We start from the raw sequence: 27,044 nt of genomic DNA, 5'->3' as shown, positions 1-27,044 counted from the left end.
TATCAAATATACCCGAGAGCCAATTAATAGATTATTCTTCATCATTAGGTTAAAGTGCCGGTGCAACGTATAATGCAAGGAAAACCATGACGAATGCGATAAGTTGTGAATATGAAACGGTTGTTTGGCACATTTATCAAAAAAACTAAAAGCGATGTGGATTCCGTTTCCGAATCTTCCGATCTGTTTTTTTCAAAAGCAAAAGTCGGTCGAATCGGTCGGGCCCCTGCCCCGGAACGTCGAATGAAATAGGTGGCCGGGTTCTATTAGTTGGTTTAATCTGAACCAGTACTTTTAGCGGGTGTGGTGGATGTTATAGTGGTGGTGATAGTTGTGGAAGTGGATGCGATGGTTGGACATTGTGATTGCAGCAAGTTCGGTACGGCATACGGCCTTTGATTTTAGGAATTGTATTTTTTTTAAATAACCACCGCCAAGATGGCTTAGTGATGGTTATATTCTAACAAATTAACATACCCCGGCCGCGTATGACAGGATTGAGACCATGGATGTTGGTGCTAGATTGCCTAGTGGTAAAGTGTATTACCTCGTAGAAAGTCTGGAGTACAGCCAGCAAAAAGGTCAAAACAGGACACATGGAAACCCCAATTAAGCCGCGTACATTTGAATTAAAAACTTATCACCGAGTTACCTGAACAAAAAAAACATCACACATGTATCCATTTGGTCAATTAATTTGATTTGGTATTGTGTTACAATAAATCATCGTTTCCATATATTTAACAAAAGAACCCGCAAATTTCTTTCCAGGTAATTGTGAATGAAGGATCCAACTAGCATTGGTAGGATATATTCCACTATCAGTTAAACAGCTTGTAACAAAATTTCCAGATCTAAAAATCTAGTCATTTATAATTAGCATGTACCAGAAGATTAGAAGTTCAATATCAACCTAGGTTGGCACAAGAGCTAGAATCTGGTTCTTGATTATCCCCATGCATTTTTGTATATCCGCATATACCAGCAAGTTCTGAGGGGAGCAAGGTTGTAAGCTAGAGACCGCGGAATCCAATATTTTCGCAACTTCAGCTGGGGGAAACTGTCTTTCTGTACATTTCTGTAAATTCCCATGAATAACCCACCGGTTAGATTATTAATACCAACCTAATAACACAAAAGGGATAGGTGAGGGGGGTTGGGAGTGTTATGATAGATCCTCACCTGAATGCTGAAAAGAGTAGCCACACACTGAGTAATCAGTTCAGAGGGGACTGGTGTTTTATCTAAATCTGATGGATGTACTGACTTAGAATCATGTGACTTTAAAGTGGAAGCTACTTGTTCATTCATACTGGGATGAACTGGATTTGTTGCTACTGGATTAGGTCTGGCAGGTTGATTGTAGGAACCATTCAACGAAAGCCGATCATTCACATAATCAACAGCCTTGTCAATCTCAACAGTACTGAGCTTCAGCGTTGACATTGCCTACAATTCATTTAACATATATCATTAGAATCATCATTTGCAACGAGGGATATAAATCATATATCTGACCTTATAGACACAATTTGTCCTCTAACCATCCTGGTAATCAGTATCCACGTAATAAGGCGTGTTATGAACAATGGGTGTATAATTTGTTTTTTTCTGAACCACAGAACATTGGATGTATATTTAAAAACTTACTATAATCAGAACGTTATAGTCGGTAGTAATAGAAGTATAAAAGATACAGTGAAACATATCGATTGAATGTGCTTTCGCTGCTTGAAGTTGATAATTTATGATCAAATAATAAGTTGTTTCAGTTTTTAAAAGACTATGATAGTAGTAAACACTAAACAGAATAAACTAGATAAATATTTGTATGTATTGTTGATAGGTAAGTGTAAAAAACATGAAAATTTCTTTTTCAAGTATGATAATATTAAACAAAATAAGTATATTCAAATATTGTTTTAAAACATCTGTTGTTTGTAAGGAACGGGTAAATAAGTAATTTAAGTTTCCCCTTAACCTTTTGTTGCAGCAAGTATATATATAAATATTCAAAACAGGATTCTTGTTCAAATATAAGTATTAAAGTAAAGCATATAAAACAATCCTTGTTCCTAACTAAAAATCATTGTGCATCATGAAATCTTCGTGCATCACTGTATATAATTGTGCTCTATGAATCTTCATGCATCAGTTTTATCATGATTCTATGATCAAGATCTTATCTTATATTTTTTACTATAATACTTGTTCCCAAAAAACATCCCCACTTCAAAATAGATTTAACTATAGTCGTAATTAAAATCACTCCACCCAACGCCATAGGCTGAACTAAGGTGAAAGTATCAGATAAGCAGTTTTAAAATGCAAATCCAAACACCCTTGTAATACTTCGTAAGATATTACCCAAATTTCATTTTGTAGAAAGCAAGGGGGCATATATTTTTTATTATGAAAAAAGCGGTTCTGACCTGGATAGCCATATGTACCATGTTACGAGCCTTGGTTCTTGATATCTCAACAATGTCATTAACACGACATTCCGACTCTTCAGTATGACTTGCAGTGTGGTTTGAAGTGCTTAAGATGCCACCATGGTCAGTTATATCATCCATGGCCCTCGGCCAGTTAAGATGGAAGTGGTTCTGATATGTATTGCGTTGTCTCAAGCGAAACAAAGCAGAAGAAACCTGCTAATAAAGCAAGCAATTTTAGCAGTTTCTTAATGAGCAAAAAGAAATATTTTTTTATAGGCGACAACTAGAGGTTGTAATTTTCGCCCATTAACTTATAAATAGGCGAATTCAGGTTATGTTTCATCTCTAACCAGTCAAACAAGTAAACTAAATAAAATATTGCTTAGATTGTAAGGGATCAAAATTTGCCCAAAGTATATTTTTTTAAGCATAAACCTCCAAAATCACAAGACTACTTGCTAATAAAAACATTAAAACCTTCAAATATAAAGCGCCAACCCAATATGTCCCAGCCCAATTTGACCTGTACAGCATTACATGTTTTGACACATTAACCAGCCCTGCATCTCTAGGTGAAAACAGTGTTACACTTGCCTGGGCATTGGCTTCATTTAACTGCACAAGAACAGCTGCATACTGCTTTTTAAAAGCTTCTGAATCCCGAAGAGCAAAGTTACCGTCAGTTTGATTTTCGATCACATCATCATTCATTCGCCTCAACTCAAAAACTACAGCTTCCTGCAGATTAACGTATTTTTTTAAGAGATGTACAACATTTATCAGCCATATAGTAGAAGTATTAACCTAATATCCACGTCCAAATTCCAGATATATAACATATTTAACTTTTAGAACCTTTTTGTCGAGAGCACGGGTCAGCTCAGAAATTGCTTCAACATCGGCTTCCTTCGCTTGATATTGTTCCAGTTTACCAGGCATGGAGTATGCTGCATGATGACTAGACATTACGACCCTTTGTCCATTTCTGGGTGGTAAATTAGATTTGACTGAAGCAGCCTAGTAGAAAGATAAAAAAAAATGTAGTTAAATATGGATGATGTCTTTCACCAGTACGCTAACCAGTAAACTGTAGTTTAATGGTCACAAAAGCAATTAGGGTACCTCATCCATGTTTTCTAATTTTTCAGGAGAAGAGGACTTTGTGTAACCTTCCGGTCTTTGATCTTTTCCCATCCCCTTGACGTTGACCTCTTTTAAGTTCTCAAAGGATTTGTTAACAGGTGGTCGGCGCAATGATGCAGGAAGATTCTCAAAAGGATTCAAGGGCATGCAATCGGTATCCTGAGACACAGGGAAAAAATTGATGATACTCAAGTTACATAAATAAAAATAAATCATAAACTTTTTACTTGGGGCACTAAGCCACCTATAAGGTAAATGATGCAAGATCCTACAGCCACGGGGTTTTACTTTTCAGATTATAGTTTTGTTCCGGAACAAAATCCTAGGTTCATATTTTCCCCTTTTGAAACATGTATATTCCTGTATAGAAACACTAATGATCTCCTGAAATCAACTTTTGAAACAAGAAATACCTGTATAGTTCTAAAGTAGCTTTATCAAGTGCTTTGCTTAGAATTAAGACACTTAATTTTAAGGTCCTACATATAATAATCAAATTCCCTCTCGGAATCATAAGAATAGTTCATCTTTAATATATGGGAGTTCTATTCTCTATTACAGCCAACATATATATTCAATATATGAAAGTTCTATTCTCTATTCATCGTTTATTAAGGAAAATAAGAAACTAACCCAGCATATCAAGATAAACTTATGTGTGCTCACTCTAAGCACAAACTTTGTGTATAAGCAATGAACATTAGAATACAGCAAAGCAATAACTATGCATACAGAATCTACAGCTTATTAACATACTAATAATGTAGGGGATGCAGTCTTTACCATGATTATTTCAGTACCCAGGTCAGGTCGATCAAACCGAACACAGCATCTGTCATGATATACAGTTAGTACAGTTCCATCATGAATCTCTCTTGTTCTCGGATAGATTGCAATAACACGTTGACCTACTGCTAAAGGCCTTGCAAGATCTAATGGTAATCCATCTCTGCTACCAGAACGAAGTTCAGTGTAATGTGCCCTGACAGAATCCCGATATTGGTTAAGCTTATCCTTTTCTTCCTTTAGGAATTGATCTGAAAATCGCCGTGGTTTACCAAGAGAACTGCATCAACAATATTATGAAAAATGACGCAGCATTAGTACACATAATAATTTCAAGTTCGAGGTAGCCAAGAGGGTAGCAACTAGACACCAGAGGTGGAAAAAGGACAGAGTAATGGGTCAAAATGAGTTTGGGTCAGAACAGGTAAACTTTTAGTGTGAGATAAAACAAGTTAGTTCAGGTTCGGCCACCCTTAAACAGGTTTTTTTTGTGTTTTACATATCTATCTTTTTCAATAAGGAATGTGTTAAATATCATTACATACCTTCTGATGACACCCCATTCAACACGGGTTAGTCTGGGAACATGACCTAAACCAACATGATACAAGTACTCAACAAACTCTCTTTTGGCAAAACAAGGGTCATCTATTGCACTGTAGAACCATTCAAATGAGCACCATCTTCGCATGAGTTGATTTGATAGGCAATTAGAAAGTTTTCTCTGCAAATGGAAGAGTACATAGACAACGGAGCATGGTCAAACCTTCTAGACAATAAAGTTGATACAGGAACTGCCAACAGCAGAAATATTACCTTCACTATTCTATGTCTGAGAGAAGGCAAGTGTACACTTGAATTGTTTGTTCCAACTACATCAGAAAGCTTAGTAACTTCAAGAGCCTCAGGTTTGTACATTTTACGTTTGTTTCTAACTCTAGTAAGCATGTTAGATGGCTTCACATCTGATGGAGCTGAATTGTGCACTTCCCTTCTCGAGTGAATACTAGCAGAGACGTGTTGGCTATACTTCACCAACTGGGGAGAAGAACCTTGAGAAATGCGTCTACTTAAAGACATCTGGGTTGCATGTATAGCCTACAATAGGATCAGAGGTATTTGTATTATCACTTGTTAAAGTAAACGATGGGATAACAATTACATGTAAATACAAGGCAGTCAGCTGTTACACAGTATACAATGGACAAGATTGGTGAAACATTAAAAGAGTTTTGAAACAAAAAAAAGTCAGTCAATTCTTCAAGACACATAACCCTTAGTAACTTCTCACTAATTACTTGAGACAAAACCACGTTATTAATTTCAATCTCAATACAAAAAATGCATGAGAATACTTAGAAGCAAAGAAACTGATCTCCAGTTGCTAATAAGTAATATAATTTGGTTTCAACATTGAGATCATGCTTAGATGTTTCCTAATTCATAAGCGAATAGTGGGATTTTCATGTGCATACTACAACGTTGATTCTTAAAGGTAATGGAAGCATCATTAACAAATCAAAAGTGATTCCTCTTTATTGATAATGGTGTAAACTATAAAGGCCATTTGGACTAGTTATAAGCCACTTGGGGTCAATTTTGGCATATTAAGACGGTGGTTTGTATAAACAATAGCATTTTTGAAAGGGATTGCATTTAGTTATTATAGACCATGGAAAAACTATCATTCCTGAGAAAAAGAAAGAAAACAACTGCCGTTATGAAAAGAACACAAAGAGTAGAGAATGTAGATGAGAACCAAACCATCACCAATGTCAAGGTAGAGCAGACCAGAGCCGATAAAAGGTGGACAGACAATTTAAAGAACAAAACAAAAATGAAGAGAGAAACAAAACGTAGCTTGAAAAAACTAAGATGGAAGATAATGAAGGGTGGCTTACTAATTGTGAAATTCCCTACTATTTCTCACATAGCCCAATACCATAAATCAAAGTTTCCATTATTTTTGGTCATTCAAGCAGGAACGTGATCTCTGTCACACCCCAACAGGTTGATAAGTCGCTACATCAACTTTTCTAATCAGCATGTTATCAAACTCCACACCACTTTTGCTATTTAATATATTCAAATATCTAGTTTAGTCAAACAAAAGTAATTTTTAATAACGGGAAAAGCATCACAAAGAAAAATTCAATAACCAATTTTATCACATAAACAAGATGCCAAATAACATAATTTGTGTCATGAAAAGCTGCTTAGCACCTGCAAGGGAGTCATTCGTTCCACCAAAAAAAAAAAAATAGCATCTGAAATTTTGTAAAGAAAAAGGTAAAAGAAATTTTACGAACAATCATACCTCAGCCTCCTGAGATTCTTTGGGAGTTGTATGAATTGAGACATCAGCTTTTAAAATCTGAAATTAGTAAATATCACTAGGATATCATTTCATGATTCATATGTAAGATACTGTAAACTCTTGACAGATATGAAAGAGGTTTACCTGTCAATGCGTGTTAAAGTATCTCTAATGGGTCAAAACAGATAAAATGAAATTATCTAAATAGAGAAGAGGTTTAACTTCACCCAGAGGATTTCTTTTAAGCATCAACCTCAAAATATAATTTGTGTAATCCTATGACACTAGCTATTCAAAAAAGGTTAAAAAATTAGAAGCAAAAATTTCTTCTACTCAATGAAATCAATCTTATTTTAACACGCATGAAAGACTAGCCAACTAGACCCATTACCCAAGCCGCCCGAGTTGTCACCTCAAAGTGTAATGTTGGTATAAGCTTACTTTTGGTGCCACCACAATTTTTTGTCTCTTTCTGGATACTTTAGTAATTAACTGGTGGGAGTCCTTCACTTCTGATGACGCATTACTGTGGTCAACCAAGCCTTTACCAGATGTCTGAGCTTTGTCCTCAGCGGCTTCTAATCTTGAAATCGTCGGATACCCTTTACCTGTAAGAACTGAAGGTTTAGGTTTCTCTTTCTGGCAGCTTGAAGGCGTAACTTTAAGTAAAAGAGAATCATCCACACATTCGTCTATACTGTCTGAGAGCGAATACGCATATGCACACAAATAAAGAAAAGAACGTAATTAATGGGATAACTGAGATCAAGGTCCACGAAATCTGATTATCTGACTATCATAGATTTAAAAGCAACCAAGTTATATCTGGTAAGGACTAGGAGGAAGTGTTTGACCAGATTGGGTTCTTTTGATTGTGAATTATTGTCAATTGCAAAATATTATTGAATTTCACCATTCTTTAAATTTAACTTTTGCAGGTCATACTACAATTATGATGATGTAAATGTTAGAATGTCAACTTCGAAATTAATGATTAATAAGATTAAATGATACGTAGGGATAGATGCTACTAGAACAAACACTAAATCCATTTGTATAATTGAGGTTGAAGAAGTGAAAGAAATTCCAGTGCAATATTTGAATGAATCTCAGAACCTTTTCTTTGTCTTTTTTTTTTTTTTTCCAAACGGCGTAAATCTCAGAACCTAATATGTCTTATTGACATGTACTGATGTACATGGTTTAATATGTAGTCAGTGCCTGGTAGCAGGATGGTAAAGGAAGGAGATACATTAGACATGTGTGTCACGAGTCTGAGAACTACACAATGCACAGAGCCACAGATCAAATTTGAGAATTGAATTCAGGTTTGCTATATCTTACCAGTTCCGTTTGCCTCTGGTAAAATCATTAAAGACAAACTTGCCAAAGTTTCCAGAGCATCAAAGGCAGAATTGTCTTCTGCAAGAAAGAAATCAATGTAAGTACAAAAGTTAATTGCTGAAATTGTCTAATCAAATACCAAAAATAAGGGTTGCTATCTCGTTTTAAAATGACCAAGAGATATTAGTTCATCACACTAACTACAATACAATACTTTAGACAATTGCAAGTGAAATACCATATATACTAATGTATGCCTTTATCTTGTTTCCTTGCTTAGCACATTTATATTAGTTATACATCTATGGTCATTTTAATAAAGGTGGGAAGACAGATATACGACTATAGCACCTAGCACGTACACTAACATACACATACTTGATCAGGGTTATGTAAGTCCCTCTTACAAGGTGTAAGATTCCAATGAATCAAAATAGCCAAAAAACCGACCCACTTTCTATTGCAGACAGTGTTTTAGCGATAACTTTGAGTAAGATGAACATCTAAAATTAGCGAGTGTCGGTTATATATTTGTGTGTGTATAAGAATGTAATGAGAGTATTGTAAGTTTTATTTAGACTACAAGATAAAATGAAAAAAATGATAAGTGGAAGCAGAAAATGGAGGTACATATTGAAACTTAAGATGGGAAACAGTATACCTCTCCCAGTATGAGCTTCTTTACTTCTATTCTTGGAAACCCGAGAAGACCTAGAAGGTTTTGCATCAGCAACTTCAACATCAAAATTTCTTCGTAGAGTACCTAAATTCTGCCCTTCTGTGCCACTATAGTCTTCCCGTATGTAATTCAAATGTTTGTTCTCCTTTTTACCAACTCGTACTTTTCTCCCTTGTGATCCTTTACGGTCATGTAACATATGACCAATACTTGTTCTTTCCTTACTCCTATTCCTAGAAAATTCTGTATTATCAGCTTCCATGTTACCTTCAGCATCATCATCATACATGACGTTAGCAATAAACCAACCACTCGCCACATCTGATTCATCATACTGTGTCCAAAAGAAATTTAGATCAGTCTCATCTCTTCCTTTTAATAAAAAGACAACAAGCTTGTAGTAAACTAATAAATTGTTCAAATACCAGCCAAAGAAATATCATGTATTTATAAAGATCGATTGCCTCAAGACTCATTTTTTTTAATGTTACCAAGTAACATAAGTATAAGTAACCAAACATAAAGCAAATACCATTCTTTCAGCACTCTGACCAGGTGATGACATCAGATTACCGGATCTTCTGTTTGGAGTCTGAGAAACCTGAGGAGAACCACCTCTCTTAGAAGCATCTGCCAATGCCATTGCTATAGTTTGAGCAACATCCTCTTCATCGTCTGCCCTCAGTGTTAGGACTTTTTTTGTTGGCGAAACATAATTTTCTCCTTTGCCATTCTCATTAGAATGTGAAACAGGGAAACGGGGTGTCCTTTTTCCAACAACACGAGGCCGGCTTCCTAAGAGGTCATAAACATAATTATAAAATCAACAGTCTTACAAGCATCAACCATTTACATGCTAGCAAAAAGAAACTATATGATTACTAGTGGCACCTTATAGTTACACCAGAGCAACTCTTACTACAATGATAAAGTGGTGAAGTATTGCGATAACTAATGAAAATTAGGGGGTGTTTGGATATGCCAAAAAATTATCTGCTCACTGTGACTTGAAGTAATAACTAGTTTTTAGGGAGTCTTTTGGTAATGATAATGTCGATATTTAAGGGTGAACTAATCAGTTCCATACCGGGAAAGTAAAAATACTATACTCTATTTCAGTACATTCATTGCTTCTGATATTAAAAAAATAGATAATCAATGAAGATCTAAAAGACAACTTAGTTTAACTAACATATGATTTATATAATAATAAAATATACTAGTATAGTTTATTGAAAATAAATTGTCATATTTTAGTATCATTCTTTGATAAATATAAAAGAATGTCTGTTTGATCATAACATTTATTCATTTCCTCAAAGATTCAAATTGAACAACAGACACACAAAACAGTTTTACAGCATCCCGTTTTACTATCGCAGATATTTTTAATAATTCGAAAACCAATAATCAGTTTCACAATGTACATCCAAGCACCCTTTCAATCTATTTTTACTGGTCTATAAAAGTATGGTGTATGTAGGTGAGCACCATATGCAATAATGTGAATGATTAGTTAAAGATCAAAAGAGAAACAACAGAAGAAACTTTAGATAATGTGTTCTTACTTCTTAGTTCGTGAGAACGTTACAACAAAGTGAAAGAGACAATTTTAATATCAAACAAAAATTACTTACCACCTGAGCGCTTCTTCTTTAATACTGATAAGAAGCTATAATCTGATTGAACCGCCTCTGCATTCAAATGAACACGTTCAGCGGTGCCTTTAGATGTGGTTTCGGGTACTTTGCGTTTTTTGGGCTTCCGGGATGTTCCAACACTGTCATTCCTTTCTTGCTCACTGTCATGCTCAGCCTGAAAAATCAGAAATGATAAACTGACTTTCATTCATCAATGACAAGCCAGTGAAGCCACCAAACACAATCTCATGAACCAAAAGCTAGAAAGTTGCATATTACAACATCTAGTAGTCAGGTTAGATAAAACACACATACGCATCTAAGGTAAATGATAAAGAAAATTACTTCCTGTAATACTATTATGATAATATTGCAATTATTTGATGTTTATGTTCTTGAAGAGTGCTAGAATGTAGACTTGCTAGAATCACAGTTTTACTGTCAATGTATAAGTCTAGGCATATTTGATATTTGATCATTTATCCCACTCTCTTTTACAACCAGTGTCCTGATAAAACAATAAATAATCATGTCCACCATCTATTACTTCTCCCCTTTATTTTATTGATACAGTTGTTTAACACTCTTCAATATTCAAATTTGTGTTTAACCTTTAACAAAATGAAATCAGAAAGATAAAATAAGTTAGAGGAAGGGAAGTAAGTGCTTGCAATAAAAAGATCACATATATTCCACAACAAATAAATAAATGCATTCTTACCATGTTACTATAGTAATCAGTCATCATAGCAATAAATCCTGCAACGGAAGCTGTGCCCTCTGGGAGAGATAAATACGCCTGGAAGGCCAAAAGTACATAATTACATAGTTAACAAATGGAAATAGTGGATAGCCCCGTTTAAGTCCATTCGAACACTGGTATTATTCAGAAACAATTTCACAACTCCCTCACAATGCTATGTTGTAAGAACATGACCATGCCATAAGATTTAAAACAACAAATATACGTTGTTAAATTACATTAGCTGCTTAGCTCATTCAAGAGCAGAACTTAGGGCTATCAGCTATGGTTGTGGAAACTGCATTATCTTATATCTAATCGATGCAATGACATAAACATTTTGCATCATTAAAATCCCCACGGTACCACCTGACAATTTATAGGTATTTGTCAACAAAACAAATCTAGTCCAGCATCACCATTCGGGTTGATGACTTGACGTAGATCTTTAACCAATATCAAGACCAACTACTTCATCATAAATTAATTACAATCCTGAATAGTGAAAACAGGATTGATTAAGCATGTTAGTAACTGGAGCTCAAAGATCAACGGTTCAGTTTGGTACAGTTCTACGCAAGTTATGAGACTTCAAAGATAGCAAGTCAATAGAGATGTTTAAGCTTCTAGTTCCATTAAGCTGGTCACTAGAAAGAAGTGTTGAGAAAGCAAAGCTGTATATGAAACTTTGCTTCTCTCCATGTAGCCGTATTACTAGACACATCACTATGTTGATTTAAAATCAATCTATTTTTTGAAATAACTACACCTAATAAATTCTGTGAGCAGTTCATTTGATGTACCAAGTATGAAGTACTTCAAGAAATCAAGAAATTTGCTAACAGACACTGCTTAGTATATTAATTCTATGTATATAGATTAAAAGCAACATAATATCTTAAAATAAACACTCTTAAGCTTGCAAAAATAGCTAGATAGAAAAACATGATTACCTTATTCAGAGTATAAACAGCCTCCACCATTTCCACAGACCGGTTCCGGAGGACTGCAGCCACCTAGATATGCATACAGTGTATATGACGTTAGACGGCCTCAAAGAAAAATGAAGTAATCAACAAAGTGATTAAGCCAGCAGAAAAAACTCGTAGAAGGCTTAGTATGTGCACTACTGAAGTTTTTAAAAAATTTTTGTATTATTGAGTATTAAAAGTCAAAAATAAAGATAAATGTGTCAGCTTATTGCCAACATATAGTTTTATCCTGGAGTCAAAAAACTGAGGCCACCTTTTTCCAATCTCTACCATGCTTACGATATGCTTCATAAAAATGTTCCAGCTCTTCCTTGTTCCAGTGCGGCCCTAGCATATCTGACACCTTCTTTTTCTGGAAAGTATAGGGCAGTGCTATATCATCAATAATAAAAATTATATGCTATTCCTTATTTAAGCAGTTGTCACAGATGCGGATAGATAACCAATAACATAGAGCTGTATTTTGATAATTTCGTGAAGCAAGGTAGCATCATCATTATACCACAGTTAGATACACAGGTAGATACACAATAGCCTCAAACAAGAAGCAAGAAAGACACTTGCAATATAGCATACTAAAGATACAAGACAGTTTCAAAATATCCCAAAATATTAGAGAATTACTCAAAAAAAACAGCCATGTACCAAAGTTTTAGCTTAAAAGAAGTAAGAAAACTACCATGGTGACACCTTGATATCCCACTTCCAAAAATTTATATGGAGATTACGTCTTTTAAAATAGAATAGATAGAGGTGAGGTGTCATGTCCACACCCCCGTTCAACTTGCCAATCTAGCATCCATCATCCCTGGTAAATGTGTAAGCATGCACCCACCAATGTCACAATGATTGCTCTAAAAACATTTCTAACAACAGCTTAAAGCTCAGAGAATGAAGTTACCTAAGACCCATCTAATTCTACAAACCTAAGCAGTGAATTATTTACTAAATGCTACCCATAGACCAAAGCCACAAATACAAGTGATGGGATTCCACAATCTAATGGCAACAACATTTGTTTATCATGTAAAGCTTATAATAAACCATCTGTCAATCATTGAGCAACAGCAAGCGGATTTATGAACATGCATTCTTTTATCAGAATATAGAAATAATCGGCATCTTGTAATAAAGTAAAACACGTAATTGAGGTGTCCCATGTAAAAAGTTAGCCGACATATCTATTTCAAGGGATATAATGTTATGACTCAATCACAGAAATCACATATAAGTACTTATCATGTAAAGACCCAAAAGGTCTCCATCTTTGATGAGGAACACATACAAGAGCTAGCAGACATTTGTTGAGCATTTGAAACATGGATAGGTAGAAATGCATGAAAAATGGACCAACTTTCAAAAGACCATAACTTTTGATGACATACACATGTGGGCAAGCACAGCTACACTGCTTCAATGAGTTACAGGGCAAATTTTTGTCACCTAGAGCCTGAATGCGAATTTTCCTATTTTTCAAGTTTTTGGTACTTTTCACTACTTTTATCCATAAATAAATATGTGTGATTAGGGAGGCTTTGTCCATTAATGTTTTACCTTGAAAGATATATGGCACTAATTACTATAGTTTTCCGAATCCTGGGTAAGCATGTAATTGGATATACACTAGCTTTGACACCCATTTACCAATATTATAAAGGACAATCTAATCTAGCTGGAGTGAAGACTCTTTTAAAGAATATGGCCTGTCATTAATCATTATAACCTTGTTTCACATCTTTAAATACTTTCAAGCCCACACAAGGGCTGCAAAGCAAAAAGGACATTTCAAATACTTACAAGAACAACAACACCACCCAATCCCGTCAAAGGCGGGGTAAGGGAGGTGAATATAGACGATCCTACCTCTATCCGAGGATGGAGAGATTGCATCCAGGATTTTAAATACTTGGATGCGTTTAGTTGTAGAAAACCATGAGCGTTTTCTAGGAAATTTATCAAGGAAGTTTGTTGATGTAATATAACTATGATACACTATTCATCCCAAGATAATACTAAAAGAAGATCAGACTTCTCTCCTTCGGATCTCGGAAAAGCAGAAATGACAACAAAACCAATTAGAAGAGGTCTTGTCTAAGTCAAGCTTGAGTGTCTCTTGTAGCTTATCCTAAACCTTTTCTCATCATACTTATTAGTTGGTATCGCTGATGCGTGTGTATGTATGAATGTGGGGATTCATCTCCATAAGAATAAACAAGATGTTCCCTTGTGATATATTGTTTAACATGGTATTGGAATTTTGGACCCACCGCTTGTTTATACATACCATAGACTAAGCATGAGTATATGACCCGAAAACACGCGACGCTAGACACGCTCAAACCCGAACCGATCTGCCCAATAGGGTAACGGGCCAGGTCACGAGTTTAATTTGACAATCGCTGGGTTTCGGGTCGGGTTGGGACGTCCCGGGTTTTGACAAGTGAAAAAAAAATGTCACTTAAACCCGAGAACCGAGCCCAACCTGACCCGGACAGACTCCCCCGAAAGGGGTAACGGGCCGGGTCACGGGTTCGATTTTGTTGTTTTGTGGAGTCACGGGTTTGCACGGGCCTGCCCGGGTTTGACCCATGCTCATGCCTACCATAGACCAGTTCATATTCAAAACACCACCAGCGTCAGAGTCTGTACCATTTGTCTTTCTAGGTACAACCACAGTTACTTATTATCATTGACACTCGCAGAATACTAATCGCAATACACTAATACATGCAACCGGCCAACCACAAGTTGTATTGGTCCAAAAACCAAAAAATGAGCCAATTAGGGGTCAGATTGCTTAGCAACCTTATTTTCTTGTTCATGGATTGATATTAGTATTGTTTGTCATGGTTGTGCTACGTTCTGAATCTGCTACAAGAAGTATTCCCCTCATTTGCGACTATTCATGGTCATGAACCTTACCACCGATGTGGTTAAAATTTAAAAGCAAAGAGAAGTAACAGGGAACAAGCTAAGTAGTCAAGGACATAAATTTCGGTGTTTCGGTCACGGACTGGTATACGAAATATCGTTTTTTTTGGTGGTATTTCGGTAATTCTAATATTATATATGTATTTATATATATATATACATAAATAAGAGTAAAAGATAAAACCTGGAAGTGCTGAAACAGAATTCACCGAAATTTCAGAAATTTCGGTCAAATTTCGGTAATTTCGGTGGTATTTTGGTCAAATTTCGGTCAAAACCACCGAAAATTTCGGAAACGATATATAAACCAAAATTCAGTACCGAAATTATGTCCCGCCACCGAAAACCGAAATTTCACCGAAATTGATAACATAGGGAACAAGAAAACAAAAACCTATACAGGTTGTCGACTTCATGACTAAGAACAGTCACAGTTGGAGAACTTGCTTCCTTGCAGCAAACAAAGAAAGAAAAACTGACAGAAATGCAAGATAACAAAATCATCACTTCACATACACCAACTTCAAACAAGTTTACGGTGACACAAAATTTTGGGAAATCTTGAAGTTAGACAATGTGTTCATAAAGTTGTCAACATCCAGTCTTTATGTAATAAATTTAGGTAATCCTTGAGAGACAAGAGATCATCATAAAAGACTCAATTGAAGTCTTGGTTTAAAAGCGTAAGTCAACCAGAGATAAGGTCGTTGTAGCCAGGCTAGAGGCGAAGGCTACTGCCTCATCTATAAGAGGCACCCTTTTCTGCATATACATTTAATACTCTACATGTAAGAATTAAATACCAAAAACAGAAGCTGAGATGTTTAAAAAACTGAAGAATAAAAAAGAAGCATAGATGGGAATCAGCCATGTAGAAGAGAAGAAAAGATTGACTTACCATGGAGAAAATCAAAAAAGAAACAGGGGAAAAAATCAACAGTTAATTTATTTTCGTAAGAAAAAGCAGCTAAGGGTGTTGGTTATGGGGGAAAAGCAATGTGGGGTTTTAGTAATAATAATGAATGAGCTATTGAAAACTGATGTGGACTTAAGAAAATAAACTCAGATGTGAGCTTCAAAAACTAAAAACCTGGTTTGGGCTCACAAAAATGAACCAATACGTAAAGCGGCTGAAGAAGATGTCGCTAGTTCTCGCCTCCGTGAAAGCGCCATGAGGCGACGCCTTATACTCTCTTCCTGTAAATGCCTCGCCTCCATGTATAACAGGCGCTCTCATGGTCACCTCTTGCCTCGCCTCGCCTCGTATGAGACGCGCTTTTTCAAACCAACATTGAAGTAAAATCAAAACAAAAGAACTTAAAGCTTTTATGTAAGGTGGGAAAAAAAGGTAAAATGTCATGAGCCATTAGAGCATCCATGGTCAATAAAAATTCAATTGGGAAAGAGTAAACACAAGGCGAGGAATAAATATAAAACTCAAAACCCTCAACAGAACATTAGATGATCAGTTTACCATCAAGAACTCATCAAGTTTTAAAAAGTTAAAAGGTTGATATTAGCAAGTTCAGAATCCATGTAAAGGAAATATGGCCCGTGAAAATGATGCATAACTAGGGCAACTTAACTATAAAGGTATCAGAACATCAATTAAAGAGTAACGGTTGAAGTAGGGATAAACTTACTCGTTGGTTTTTCGTGTTGACATTTTTACCATCTTTAATTGGAGATACTTCATAATCATACAAGAATCGCTTGTTCACACTTCTAGACTTTCTTGTTGGACCCATTAGATCTCCCTATGCCACTGAAAACATATATAAAGGACGTTAATTTATGAAATCTGCAATCTGCTGCACATACAACTCAAGAGCAAGTCTTAAAACTATTAACTATATAAATAAAAGACTGCAAGCTCTTACTTGCTAACTATGCATCATAAACACGTTACATGATGTAATATAGGTACACGATTATAGAGAGAAAAACGGAGTGCTAGAAAGAGTAACCAATTGTGTAACCACATGATTTAATATGTAAGCATGGCCAGATATTTTAAAGTCAGCACCAAAGACCATAAGCCAAACAAAATTCAGATTTTCATTTTTCCATGAAAAGGCAATGCCCATGAAACATGTACAACTATTACAAAAGCATCTAATCCCACTATCAAAGATCAAATTTCAGAAACAGTTTGAAGTTAGATGGAAAGAGAGGCCTTGAAAAAGATACAAATGAAAATACGGATACATAGTACTCTAGAATTTCCTAGTAAAGTGACGAGCTTTATATTAATAGGCCAATCATGTTATTCAAGAGAGGGACGTAAAAAATGTATGAGACTCAGTGTCACGACTTTTCCTTTCCGGTTTTACTTGTTTCACTAAGACTTGGGACTTTGTAATGCACTAATGCCATCTTCGTTGATACATAATACCATCTTCCAGGTTAGCAAAGACTGCAGCTAATAGTATCAATCATCCCAATGGCTTGTTCTTACCCTCCAAGACTGGAGATGATGGTCATTGAGTTTTATCTTGTCACCAATAAGAAAAATTTATGTAACTAAAGACCGCATAAGTCTGTAGTAACATATCCCATATATAGAGGCACAAAAGAATCCTAGTTTAAATACCCGGACCCAAATGTGGAATAAAAAACAAAATAATGGAAACGTATAATAAATTGATAAAAATTGGCGGTGCTCCTGATTTGAATGATCTCTTGCATAAAAGACACCTCAACATAGTAAAATAACGGAAAACGATAACAAGTGGTCCAACTCTTGTACATCAGCTCTACTTCTCCAACTATCATGACACAACCTCTTGAATCCGTTTCGTAGCAATACAAGTGATATTTACACGCCAACTATAAAAACGAACTCCGATGGTTGTCCACTTCTTACACTCACCTAAAAAAGTGGTTGCAACTACCGACAAAGAGCACCAAGCCACCAACAAAACAAAATTTAAAAAATTGGCCGCCATAACAACACTACGACTTACAAACACCTTGAAAGAAATCATAACGAAGCAATGAACCACATATAGAAACAAAAAAATTAGTCACAGTGCCGAGCATTCAAGTAAAAGCAAGAAAGCTGCATTTTTAAATCGAATATCCACATGCTTACATCTGAACTCTAACTACCTGCTACAGGATTCCAAACTCTTTCGAAACCGACTAATTTTCTCCACAAATAATACAGCCAGAATAGAACAAATACACGTCTACATATATAATATCAAATACACAAAATAATTATAATGACAATCAGTAAAACAATTCAAATATACTCAAATTGCATTCACACATTTAGCAAAAATCAGCAAATAATTATTATAATTTTAAACTTAATATTAAATCTGTTTTGAGCAGCTAAACACTGAAATCAAAATCACATAATTAGTGTAACTACTTAGCAGCAAAAGATATGTATATATATACATACAAAACAGAAACTATTAAAAACCTAAATCAGTATAATATGATCAAAGAAATAAATGACAGATGAGTGTTTAAGTAGTGTAATTACCGAATATGAGTGTTGAAGTATAGACAATTTTTACTAATTGATTAGTAAATTGATCAAATGAATCTGAGATAGGATTTGGGGGTAACAACCGCGAAACTTGAAAACAAAGAATAATGTTTATTCGTGAAATATATATATGTGAGTGCACAAAGCTTTAAAAAGAAAAGAAAAAAAGTAAAAAAAAAAACTCGCCCGACGGGAAAAAGAAAAAGCAATATTTCATTTTTAAATTTTTCAAAATTTGCAAAGTACACGTGCAGTTGTATTTTTCTTTGGTTTAAACTAGTTTTTGTCCCCGAACGTTGCTCCGGGAGACATTACGTAACATGTAAACATGTGGAAAATTATATAAAATGAAATTTTTGTGGCAAAAGTTAAAAGGTGAAAAGTGATGTTATAAAAAGTAAAGAAAAATGAAACGTTGGTGGCTGAAGTTGAAAAAATAAAAGTATAAAAATTAAATAGAAACTTTGTGTGAAAAGTAGAAGAAATAAAAATGATGTGGCAAAAAATAGAATGACGAAAAATTCGTAAATTATGTGATAAAAAGTATATAGAATGAAACTTTCGTGACAAAAGTTAGAAAAACAAATGTATAAAAAGTAAATGGGAAAATAACACAAATATTTCGTGCAAGAAATAGAAGAATTAAAAGTTATATGACAAAAAGTAAAAGTTTAAAAGTTTTTGTGATAAAAAGTAAAAAGAATGAATTTTCGTGGCATAAATTAGAAAAACAAAAGTTTAAAAACTAAATAAAACAAAGCTTTCGTGCCAAAAATAAAAATAAATAAATTTATGTGACAAAAAGTTAAAAGTTAAAAGTTTCCATCATAAAAAGTAAAAAAAAAATGAAACTTTCGTGGCAATAGCTAGAAAAACATATGTTTAAAAACTAAATAAAAGCAAACTTTTGTGCTAAAAGTAAAAGAAATTAAAGTTATGTAACAAAAGTTAAAACGTTAAAGTTATGTGGCAATTATTAAGAAACCTAAAGTTAAAAGGTTAAAGTTAGCTGATAGGGATCATTGTTGTAACAAATTTAACGACAGGGACTATAATTGCAAGAAAAAATTAGCAGCCGTTAGCTGATGAGGACCATTGCTGCAACAAATTTAACGATAAGGACTAAAAGTGTTGAAAATGTATGACGCACGCAAACCAATTCATGCTTTTTAGTATATATAATAATTACAATATTTTTCTTTTTATCATTTTCCTTAACTTACACTCTATTGTTTAGTTTATTTAAAGTGGAAAGGAAAGGAGTAGAGAGGAGAAAATTATAAAATACATTCTTAAGATTTTTTTAAGGGTGGAAAGGGAAAAAGTGGAAAGGATTAGGAGGGGGAGTGTAGTTTTTTCTTCAAAAGTTTTCCTCTCATTTTTGAGGTGATTAGGAAGGAAAACTTTTTTTCCCTCTCTTCTCCTTTTCTTTCTTAAGTTAATTAAACAATACAGTGTTAATATTATTATCATTGTTAAACTATTTGTATCGGTTATTTTTCTCAATATCATGTTACACTTTTATTTATTCTTCTTATAAACAACCACATCATTTTCACATCTCCAATAACTTTATGCTTTTGATTTCACTTTTTATAAAAAAACTTATTTAACAACAAATTTTATAACAAATATATTGTTATACCTATAAATGAGGACAAATTCCGCTTAAATGTCAGTCATTTGCTCTGCTCACGTCATTGCTTGTGTGGCACTTTGAGGGTGCACTAACACTACGTGTCAATAATACAAAATGTCCATATCATGAGCTACATGGCGTATAAATCACCAACTATCATAGTTGTTTGATAAATAAAAGAATTTACTCATAGATAGAGTTTCGAACTTGGGTCTCTCTCCTATGAAATGTAAGGTCTTGTGTCAATTACACAATTGTAACATGTTGTCAACTATGGACAACCACTTGTTTATAAACTGATAATTAAGTCTCCAACCTATCAATGTATTAATCTTCCCCAAATTATACGAGCCCTTATATTTCAAATCCAGCTCTAAATCTACTAGTACTCCACCACATTTGAGTGTATAATCTTTCACAAATTTAGATTTTTGTCATCTCTTAAATAATATTTTTTAAATATTGAAGTTTTGAAAGATATTGTGTTAAAGACGTAAAGTAAACCTAATCCTATTATTATTAATAACTAAAAAATATCACACAATGATTATACTTTAACTGATATTCACGTGAAGGATTTGTATAACTATATTCATGTGAAAAATTGTTGATGCAAACGTGTATATGGATAACATATTGGTTCAAATTTGAAAATGTAAAATTATATTAACCAAAGATTAGCAGATTTAAATGATGTACTTTTTTTTCTTCATACAAGTCAAGAGAAACTTTGTTTCATGTTGGATTGTACTTGAAAATCATTTTTTAGCCGTAGATAACTTTACGTAGCTTTATCTCGAATAAGAAGCAAGCAAGAGCTCAAAATTTTGATTTGCCACAAAGAAAGTCATATTTCAAGTAAAACAACGAATGTCGTATTCAACAAAGTGTTAAAAACGAAGAAGAATATGGGGCAGTAGAGGTGAGGCCAAGCAATTTTATTTTACTTTTGTTGGTTTTGTATAAAAGTTTGACATTCGTTTGTTCTTTTCTTTTCTTTTTATTTTTTTCTTTATAAACATACAAATTTTGTTTTATTTAACTAATGTAATTTATTTTTACAACTTGGTTTTATATATAAATCTATATAATAATATGTACTTTGTTTAATATAATATTACGAGTCAGACCAATCTGCGAATCAAACGAGAGTTTTTATATAATATAATGTATTTTTTATTTAGTAAATGCATGCGAAGGTTATAATCAACGCTCGGTTGAGAGATATTCAAGGGTTTTTTTTAGTTAAGAGGAAAAAGTAGATTAACAAATAGATTAAAATACATGACGTAATTAATGGAGAAAATACGTACATATCATTCAAACATACCGTAAATATAGAATGACAACACATGTTCTTTATTTATGTATGAATTTTTGTGATTTAAACATATACAATCATTACTCTTAAATTCGCCGTTTATATTCAAAGCTTGTTTAGGTTATTTTCAGTGACAAAGAGACCATGAAATCCATATGGTACTCGACGGGGCAATTTCACGGTAGCAACTATCTCTAGTGTCATTGACTTGGCATCCATCACTAAGAAACATGACTCGTCATTGTTCTCATTATGCACATATGACACTATGTATCCATCATCCTCGTCGGCATTGGGGTTGTCGGGTTCCTTTGCTACAAAAAATGGTTCACCACCAAAACACCCGGGCCCAAAAATCCGACTAGCCACTATGCATTCTTGTCGATCCACTTCCGATAATGACACATCTAGCTTGACAACTCCGGAAAACTTAGGCATTGGATCACCAACTGCACAATACACATACCTATAATAATATTGAAAATTTGTTGGTGACTCATCATTTGTATATTATTTTTAATCAATGATGATCTAAGAAACAAATTATTTTGAAACTTGTCTCGAATAATAAAAATATTTCTATTTTTAACACATGTCAAAGGTAATGATGGATCAATTTATTTAATCTAATAAGAGAAAGTTACACCAAAAGTGGCACAAACAGCAATAAATGTCATTAATTAAAAGCAATGGTTTCAATGATATGTTAAAAGTGTTAATAATAATGATCTGGTTTGCGATTCGACCAGATGGTCTCGTCCAACCATAAAACCATGTTATGTTCTTTTAATTAGATTAGTAATAAAGTAAGGGTATATTATTACTCATGGCTTGAATGGCCTGGATCTTGTTATGAGTAATATTTGTAGTTTGTAACCCGTAAGAAGTAATATGTAATACGTAGTATTGTGGGCAATGTTGAGAAACTTCTCGGAAACAGCTTGGTGGTGTGGGGAGTTTAGAGGTTTTGGTAACTCGAACATTAATCGGATTGGGAATTTTAGATATAAGATTCATAATATTTAAAATATATATGTAATAAAAAGTTAGAAATAGACTAGAAATTTCAAACTTAAGCATAATTAAATATAAACATAATACTTGAAGTTCAAACTTAATTGTTTTGAAACATAATCACTATACTTCAAACAATAAGTAAAAAATTTGTCCAATCTTGACCTGGGTTTGAACCAATTTGGTATCAGTTTGACTGAGTTTGCCCCGAGTTTGGCCTAGCTGGCCCGATTTTGAAAAAGGTTTGACACGTTGACCCAAGTTTGATACCGAGTTGAGAGTCGACTCCTTAGACCCCCGAGTCAAAACGATTTTACAACACTGGTCTAGGATACCTATCACTTCAATTACATTGTATTCATCGAATATGGGTTATTAGGTTTACCTATTCTAGTTGTTTTTCATAGTTTTATCATGTATATTCATTATAATCTTGGTTTACTTTTAGAAATTTCAGGGTATCATATATTTTTAGGTGTTGTACGGTAATAAAGTTAAAAATATTTGGTGGTCTCTAACTAAGAAGTAGTGGTATATGAATCAACACTTATTTTTCACATGCCCGGACCTCTCACTTCATTTGTACGGTTGCTTGAATGAAGACACCTGAGCGGCCCAACTTTAACAAATGCTCTTTCAAAAATACATTTTAACCTATCTTTTATTCTTGTTTCGCTCTTTATACCGGTCGATATACTATTCAGTCTTAAGTGAGAAATGATATTGAAGTTATATATATAATACTATCTTATAAAATATTTTGCCCTTTTTTAGAGAAAAGATGATTTGAACTACCCAAAATACCTCTATTCTTTATTTACTAATTTAAACATCGCTACCTAATATACCTATAATAACCTTTAATCTCAACCACTTATTTTTTCCCTCTCCTCAAATCTCAACCACTCATTTTTTTTTCTCCATCCATAAATCATTTTATTCCTCTAATTCATTCAAAATCTTTTATTTCAAAAACCGTATATCGATAAATTATAAAAGTTGTATGGGTGTTCTTAAAATTTCATGATTTTTCATTAGAGATGTCATTTGATATACTTTCGACGAATATTTAAATCCGAGAGCGGAGCTCGTACGGCTAAGGCATTTGGCCATCATACTTTATGACTTGACCTATCACTTCCACCATCTCACAGCCGCAACGTACGGGCACTGTCTCTCGTATTAATATAATTAATTTAAATACGAGTAGTAGTTTAGTATATAGTATCTGTTTACTCACCTATTCTTGGCAGCAACATAAGCTGAGTTGATCACACCAAATTCTAAATTCCTTGATGAAAGGGTATGACGTGAGACCATCCCGGTCTTAAGATCGATCCTAACTTTTTCCAAGGATCCATGTATGAGATCCGTCCTCCCTAATGCGTGCTCTATTGATAATATATTTGATGCAATCAATACCACCGATTCTTCGGCGACATCCTCTTCCCATGCATTAACCGCATGCACAATATTCAACCCGGGCACCTTGAACCACCTAATCGCTAACTCATTTTCGGCATACCTTGGCATCACCCCTATTCTAGGCACCTTATCCATGTCTGCACTAATAAGAGACCATCCAATATCCGTTTGCTTCATGTGCATTGTGATTTGGTTCTCGGGAAAGATGGCATAGTTTTTGGTGATAGCGAAGTCGTGAAAGAAAGTTGGGCTTTTTGTTGAGAAGATTGGGACATCAGGTTGTTTCTCTCCTCTTTCATTGAACCAAAAATAGGTTAGAAATGGAGAAACTGGGCCGTAACGAAAAGCAAATGTTTCTTTTGTCATCGGATCATATTTTGGGTGAGCGGTCATGCTCATTAAAAGTTTGCCATCAAAGTCCTCGCGACCAAGAGTGACTATATCACCGTCTGGATTAATTTTAATGGCATAAGGCAAATCAGACTCCCACAGCGCGAATAGTTTGTTGCCAAATAGTGCTAAGTTGGTGTTGGCTAAGCCAAAACCTTTTTTGTTTGGGTCAAATTTACCCTTTAAATATCGAACAACTATGACTACCATATACGCGATGAGACTACCCAGGCTATCGAATCCTGTAAAGAAAAACGGAACAATTGGGAACCCTGCATCCTTCTCTGCATTATACTTGTGTGTCTTCACATAGCGACTGCACAATGTAGCTTTCCCTTTAGAGATACGAATAGCATGAAGCATGCCATCTCCATCAAATAAGTGATAGGGACCATGTGGCACATACTGTGGGTTTGGTCCATTGCGAAAGTAAGCTCCATCGAGGCAGCTAGGTAGTGTACCCTCGATAACCTCACATTGAGTAGGAGGGAGTTCATCTATTGGGGAAAAGTTACCTGACAGGACATGTTTTGGGTCAATCGCATTGAAGATATTAGTTGTTGGTAATGGCTCTTTAGTATCGAGTACTGATGATGTTGGCCTTTTAAATTGTTCATGATGATTAGAGCTTCCGGTGCTAGCTCTAATGGTTGTTTGTGGCTTTTTCCCATTATTTCTCTTAGCTAACACCCTATAAGCAAAGGATTGCAACGATAGCACTACCGGTGGCGAGGTTGGTGCATGCAACCTGATATTAGCAGATATAGAAAACATTTATAGGCATGAAAATGTAGAAAGGAAAGAGGTGTGGTTATTAAGTTCAAATTACACTTGATCTTAATATAGAGAGATGCCCACGTACATATAGAAACGAAACGAGATATATAGAAATCTCGAAGGGTCCTAATTATTGTCGATATCCCTTCCTTATGTCTTCTAGTTTCATAAGTATGTTGAAACAAAAAGATGCTAACTACTTTTTTTAAGTCAAAATTGTAAACCTATCAAAATAGGCCGGGTAGTTACACATTATACATATATACTGACTCACACTTTTGAGAGCAATCATATTCGACTGATTGATCATTTTGAGGTTGGTTTTCTCCGATCAAGTCAAGCAATGTGTGCTAGCTAGCTGTTTATTTACATCCATCATATTCAAGGGCCGGGGAGTACTTTCCATAAACATATATGTTACATCATCTACAGTGTATATATATACACGTAGTATATATCTTGATTTTGTACTATACGTAGTATTTCCTTATGTCCATCGTATCTTCGTTTTCTTTGTAGTTTGATTTGCTTTATGTAAGGTTTGTTGGTTTTATTCCAACATGTACTATACGTAGTATTTTGTTTTTTTTTTTCTGTTGGATCATGTTTAACTGATCGATCATCATATAAAAACTTTGTTGAGAAAATTAAATATGTTACAGTACTATTTAATTCAATTCGATCGGCCACCAAAATATCAAAATATTTCTATAATAAACAAAGTGTTACGTTATCGTTTGTGGCAATTCCCCTAAAAAACTTGTCGAAATATTGTAGTGTGAAATGATAGACGGTGCTTAATTTGATGTTTAAAGCAATGTACGTAAGTTGTTAAACCGGCTGGTGTCGGACAAGATTTTTTGCAACAAAAATCCAGTTCACGGTTTTTATCCTTTGTTTTTTATTTTAATTTTCTTATAACCATATCACATGTGATCTTTTGGTTTTTCTTACTTACCGTAAATCATCATATCAAAATTTTTGATCAAAAATAATGAAACAAGAAAGTAATTAAGGTGGTAAATCAACCATATCAATACAGTATTTTGGTTTAGCATTCTTTCCAATTTCCATCCCATAAGCACTCTCGATATTACCACAGTACTGATTTATTTTTTTGTACTTGTATATATATATATACGAGCTATATATTGGTTATATACATAAAACACAATGTAGATATAAAACTTTAAAGTCTTGAAATTAAAGTTTGTAAATTTGCTGAGTTAGAAGTTCCAGAATGAGTTGATTTTCTTTTTTGATTGTAAGCAGGGGGTCATAAGAAGAATTGAGAGCAGTGACTATAGTAATTATATGGGTTGATGCATGGTATATGGTCTAAATAGCGAGACATTCAGGTTATACTCATGAGGCGGAGGTTCAGATTTTGCAAGTGTAATTTATACTCTATTAATCCCTAGTTGTTGGGGGTGCCCAATGGAGTTTTTCCTTTGGTATCGTTGCTGAGCTCGTGGTACAGTATCCTGTTTAGACAACCGACTATATCCGCTGTCGAGTTAGGACCTCACTATTTGATGGTGAAGGAGTTTGTTTGTATTAAAAAGACACCTCTTAAAAAAAAGTTACGCGGGCTGAGTGATCCCTCAAATACATATAGTTTCCTTGTCTATGAGAACAACTAACAACAACTATATGGCCACGCCACCTCGGTAGTCGGTATGATACGCAGGGTACTTAGCTTATGATAAAACTCAAGTGATTATCGCAGCCTTGCTATTACTTCATTGCCAACAAGGATTCTAGTAATTCTACCACAAGTCCTCTGTTCTTGTCTCAAACCATCATATCCTGATACGTATGCCAACTAGTACCAGCTTTGCACTCACCCCCGCTCCACCCAACCCCAACCCACCTTGTCTCTGCCAGCAACTCAACAAGTAAAATCAACTTAATAAAGTATATATTTCGAGGATATACATAGTCAAACACGGCCAAATATATTG

The 27,044-nt window shown here is 34.5% G+C and overlaps 2 protein-coding genes across 3 annotated transcripts; both read right to left on the bottom strand.

The window, feature by feature from the left end:
• Window positions 1–708: 708 nt before the first annotated feature.
• LOC122585920 (protein ALWAYS EARLY 3) lies at window positions 709–18,598 on the bottom strand. Of its 2 annotated transcripts, none has more exons than XM_043758036.1 (20): window positions 18,509–18,598; window positions 16,656–16,777; window positions 12,335–12,433; window positions 12,043–12,105; window positions 11,069–11,146; window positions 10,345–10,522; window positions 9,240–9,502; window positions 8,690–9,041; window positions 8,029–8,106; window positions 7,126–7,385; window positions 6,685–6,741; window positions 5,184–5,465; window positions 4,913–5,091; window positions 4,365–4,647; window positions 3,561–3,740; window positions 3,294–3,455; window positions 3,033–3,176; window positions 2,433–2,651; window positions 1,183–1,449; window positions 709–1,078 (listed from the first exon to the last, which is right to left on the bottom strand). In XM_043758036.1, the coding sequence occupies exons 2-20, from the start codon at window positions 16,758–16,760 to the stop codon at window positions 914–916; spliced, it is 3,414 nt and encodes a 1,137-aa protein (XP_043613971.1). In that variant the 5' UTR covers window positions 16,761–16,777; window positions 18,509–18,598; the 3' UTR covers window positions 709–913. The 2 variants fall into 2 exon arrangements, with proteins under 2 accessions (XP_043613971.1, XP_043613972.1); XM_043758037.1 differs by having other exon boundaries at window positions 7,126–7,292.
• A 2,893-nt stretch (window positions 18,599–21,491) lies between these two features.
• Window positions 21,492–25,193, bottom strand: LOC122578151 (probable carotenoid cleavage dioxygenase 4, chloroplastic). Its single transcript, XM_043750050.1, has 2 exons — window positions 23,729–25,193; window positions 21,492–21,940 (listed from the first exon to the last, which is right to left on the bottom strand). The coding sequence occupies exons 1-2, from the start codon at window positions 25,075–25,077 to the stop codon at window positions 21,580–21,582; spliced, it is 1,710 nt and encodes a 569-aa protein (XP_043605985.1). The 5' UTR covers window positions 25,078–25,193; the 3' UTR covers window positions 21,492–21,579.
• Window positions 25,194–27,044: the final 1,851 nt, after the last annotated feature.

Source organism: Erigeron canadensis, chromosome 1 (genome assembly GCF_010389155.1).
Source record: "Erigeron canadensis isolate Cc75 chromosome 1, C_canadensis_v1, whole genome shotgun sequence".
Taxonomy (NCBI): domain Eukaryota; kingdom Viridiplantae; phylum Streptophyta; class Magnoliopsida; order Asterales; family Asteraceae; genus Erigeron; species Erigeron canadensis.
This window is presented reverse-complemented; position numbering and strand designations above follow the sequence as displayed.

Excerpts from the sequence above, each read along its gene's own strand:
- LOC122578151 (XM_043750050.1), bottom strand. The coding sequence starts at position 25,077 with ATGTTTTCTATATCTGCTAATATCAGGTTGCATGCACCAACCTCGCCA. Across the intron at positions 21,941-23,728 it reads TATGTTGCTGCCAAGAATAG|GTATGTGTATTGTGCAGTTG; the intron begins GTGAGTAAACAG and ends ATATTATTATAG.
- LOC122585920 (XM_043758036.1), bottom strand. The coding sequence starts at position 16,760 with ATGGGTCCAACAAGAAAGTCTAGAAGTGTGAACAAGCGATTCTTGTAT. Across the intron at positions 3,456-3,560 it reads AATTAGAAAACATGGATGAG|GCTGCTTCAGTCAAATCTAA; the intron begins GTACCCTAATTG and ends TCTTTCTACTAG. Across the intron at positions 1,079-1,182 it reads CTACTCTTTTCAGCATTCAG|AAATGTACAGAAAGACAGTT; the intron begins GTGAGGATCTAT and ends GGGAATTTACAG.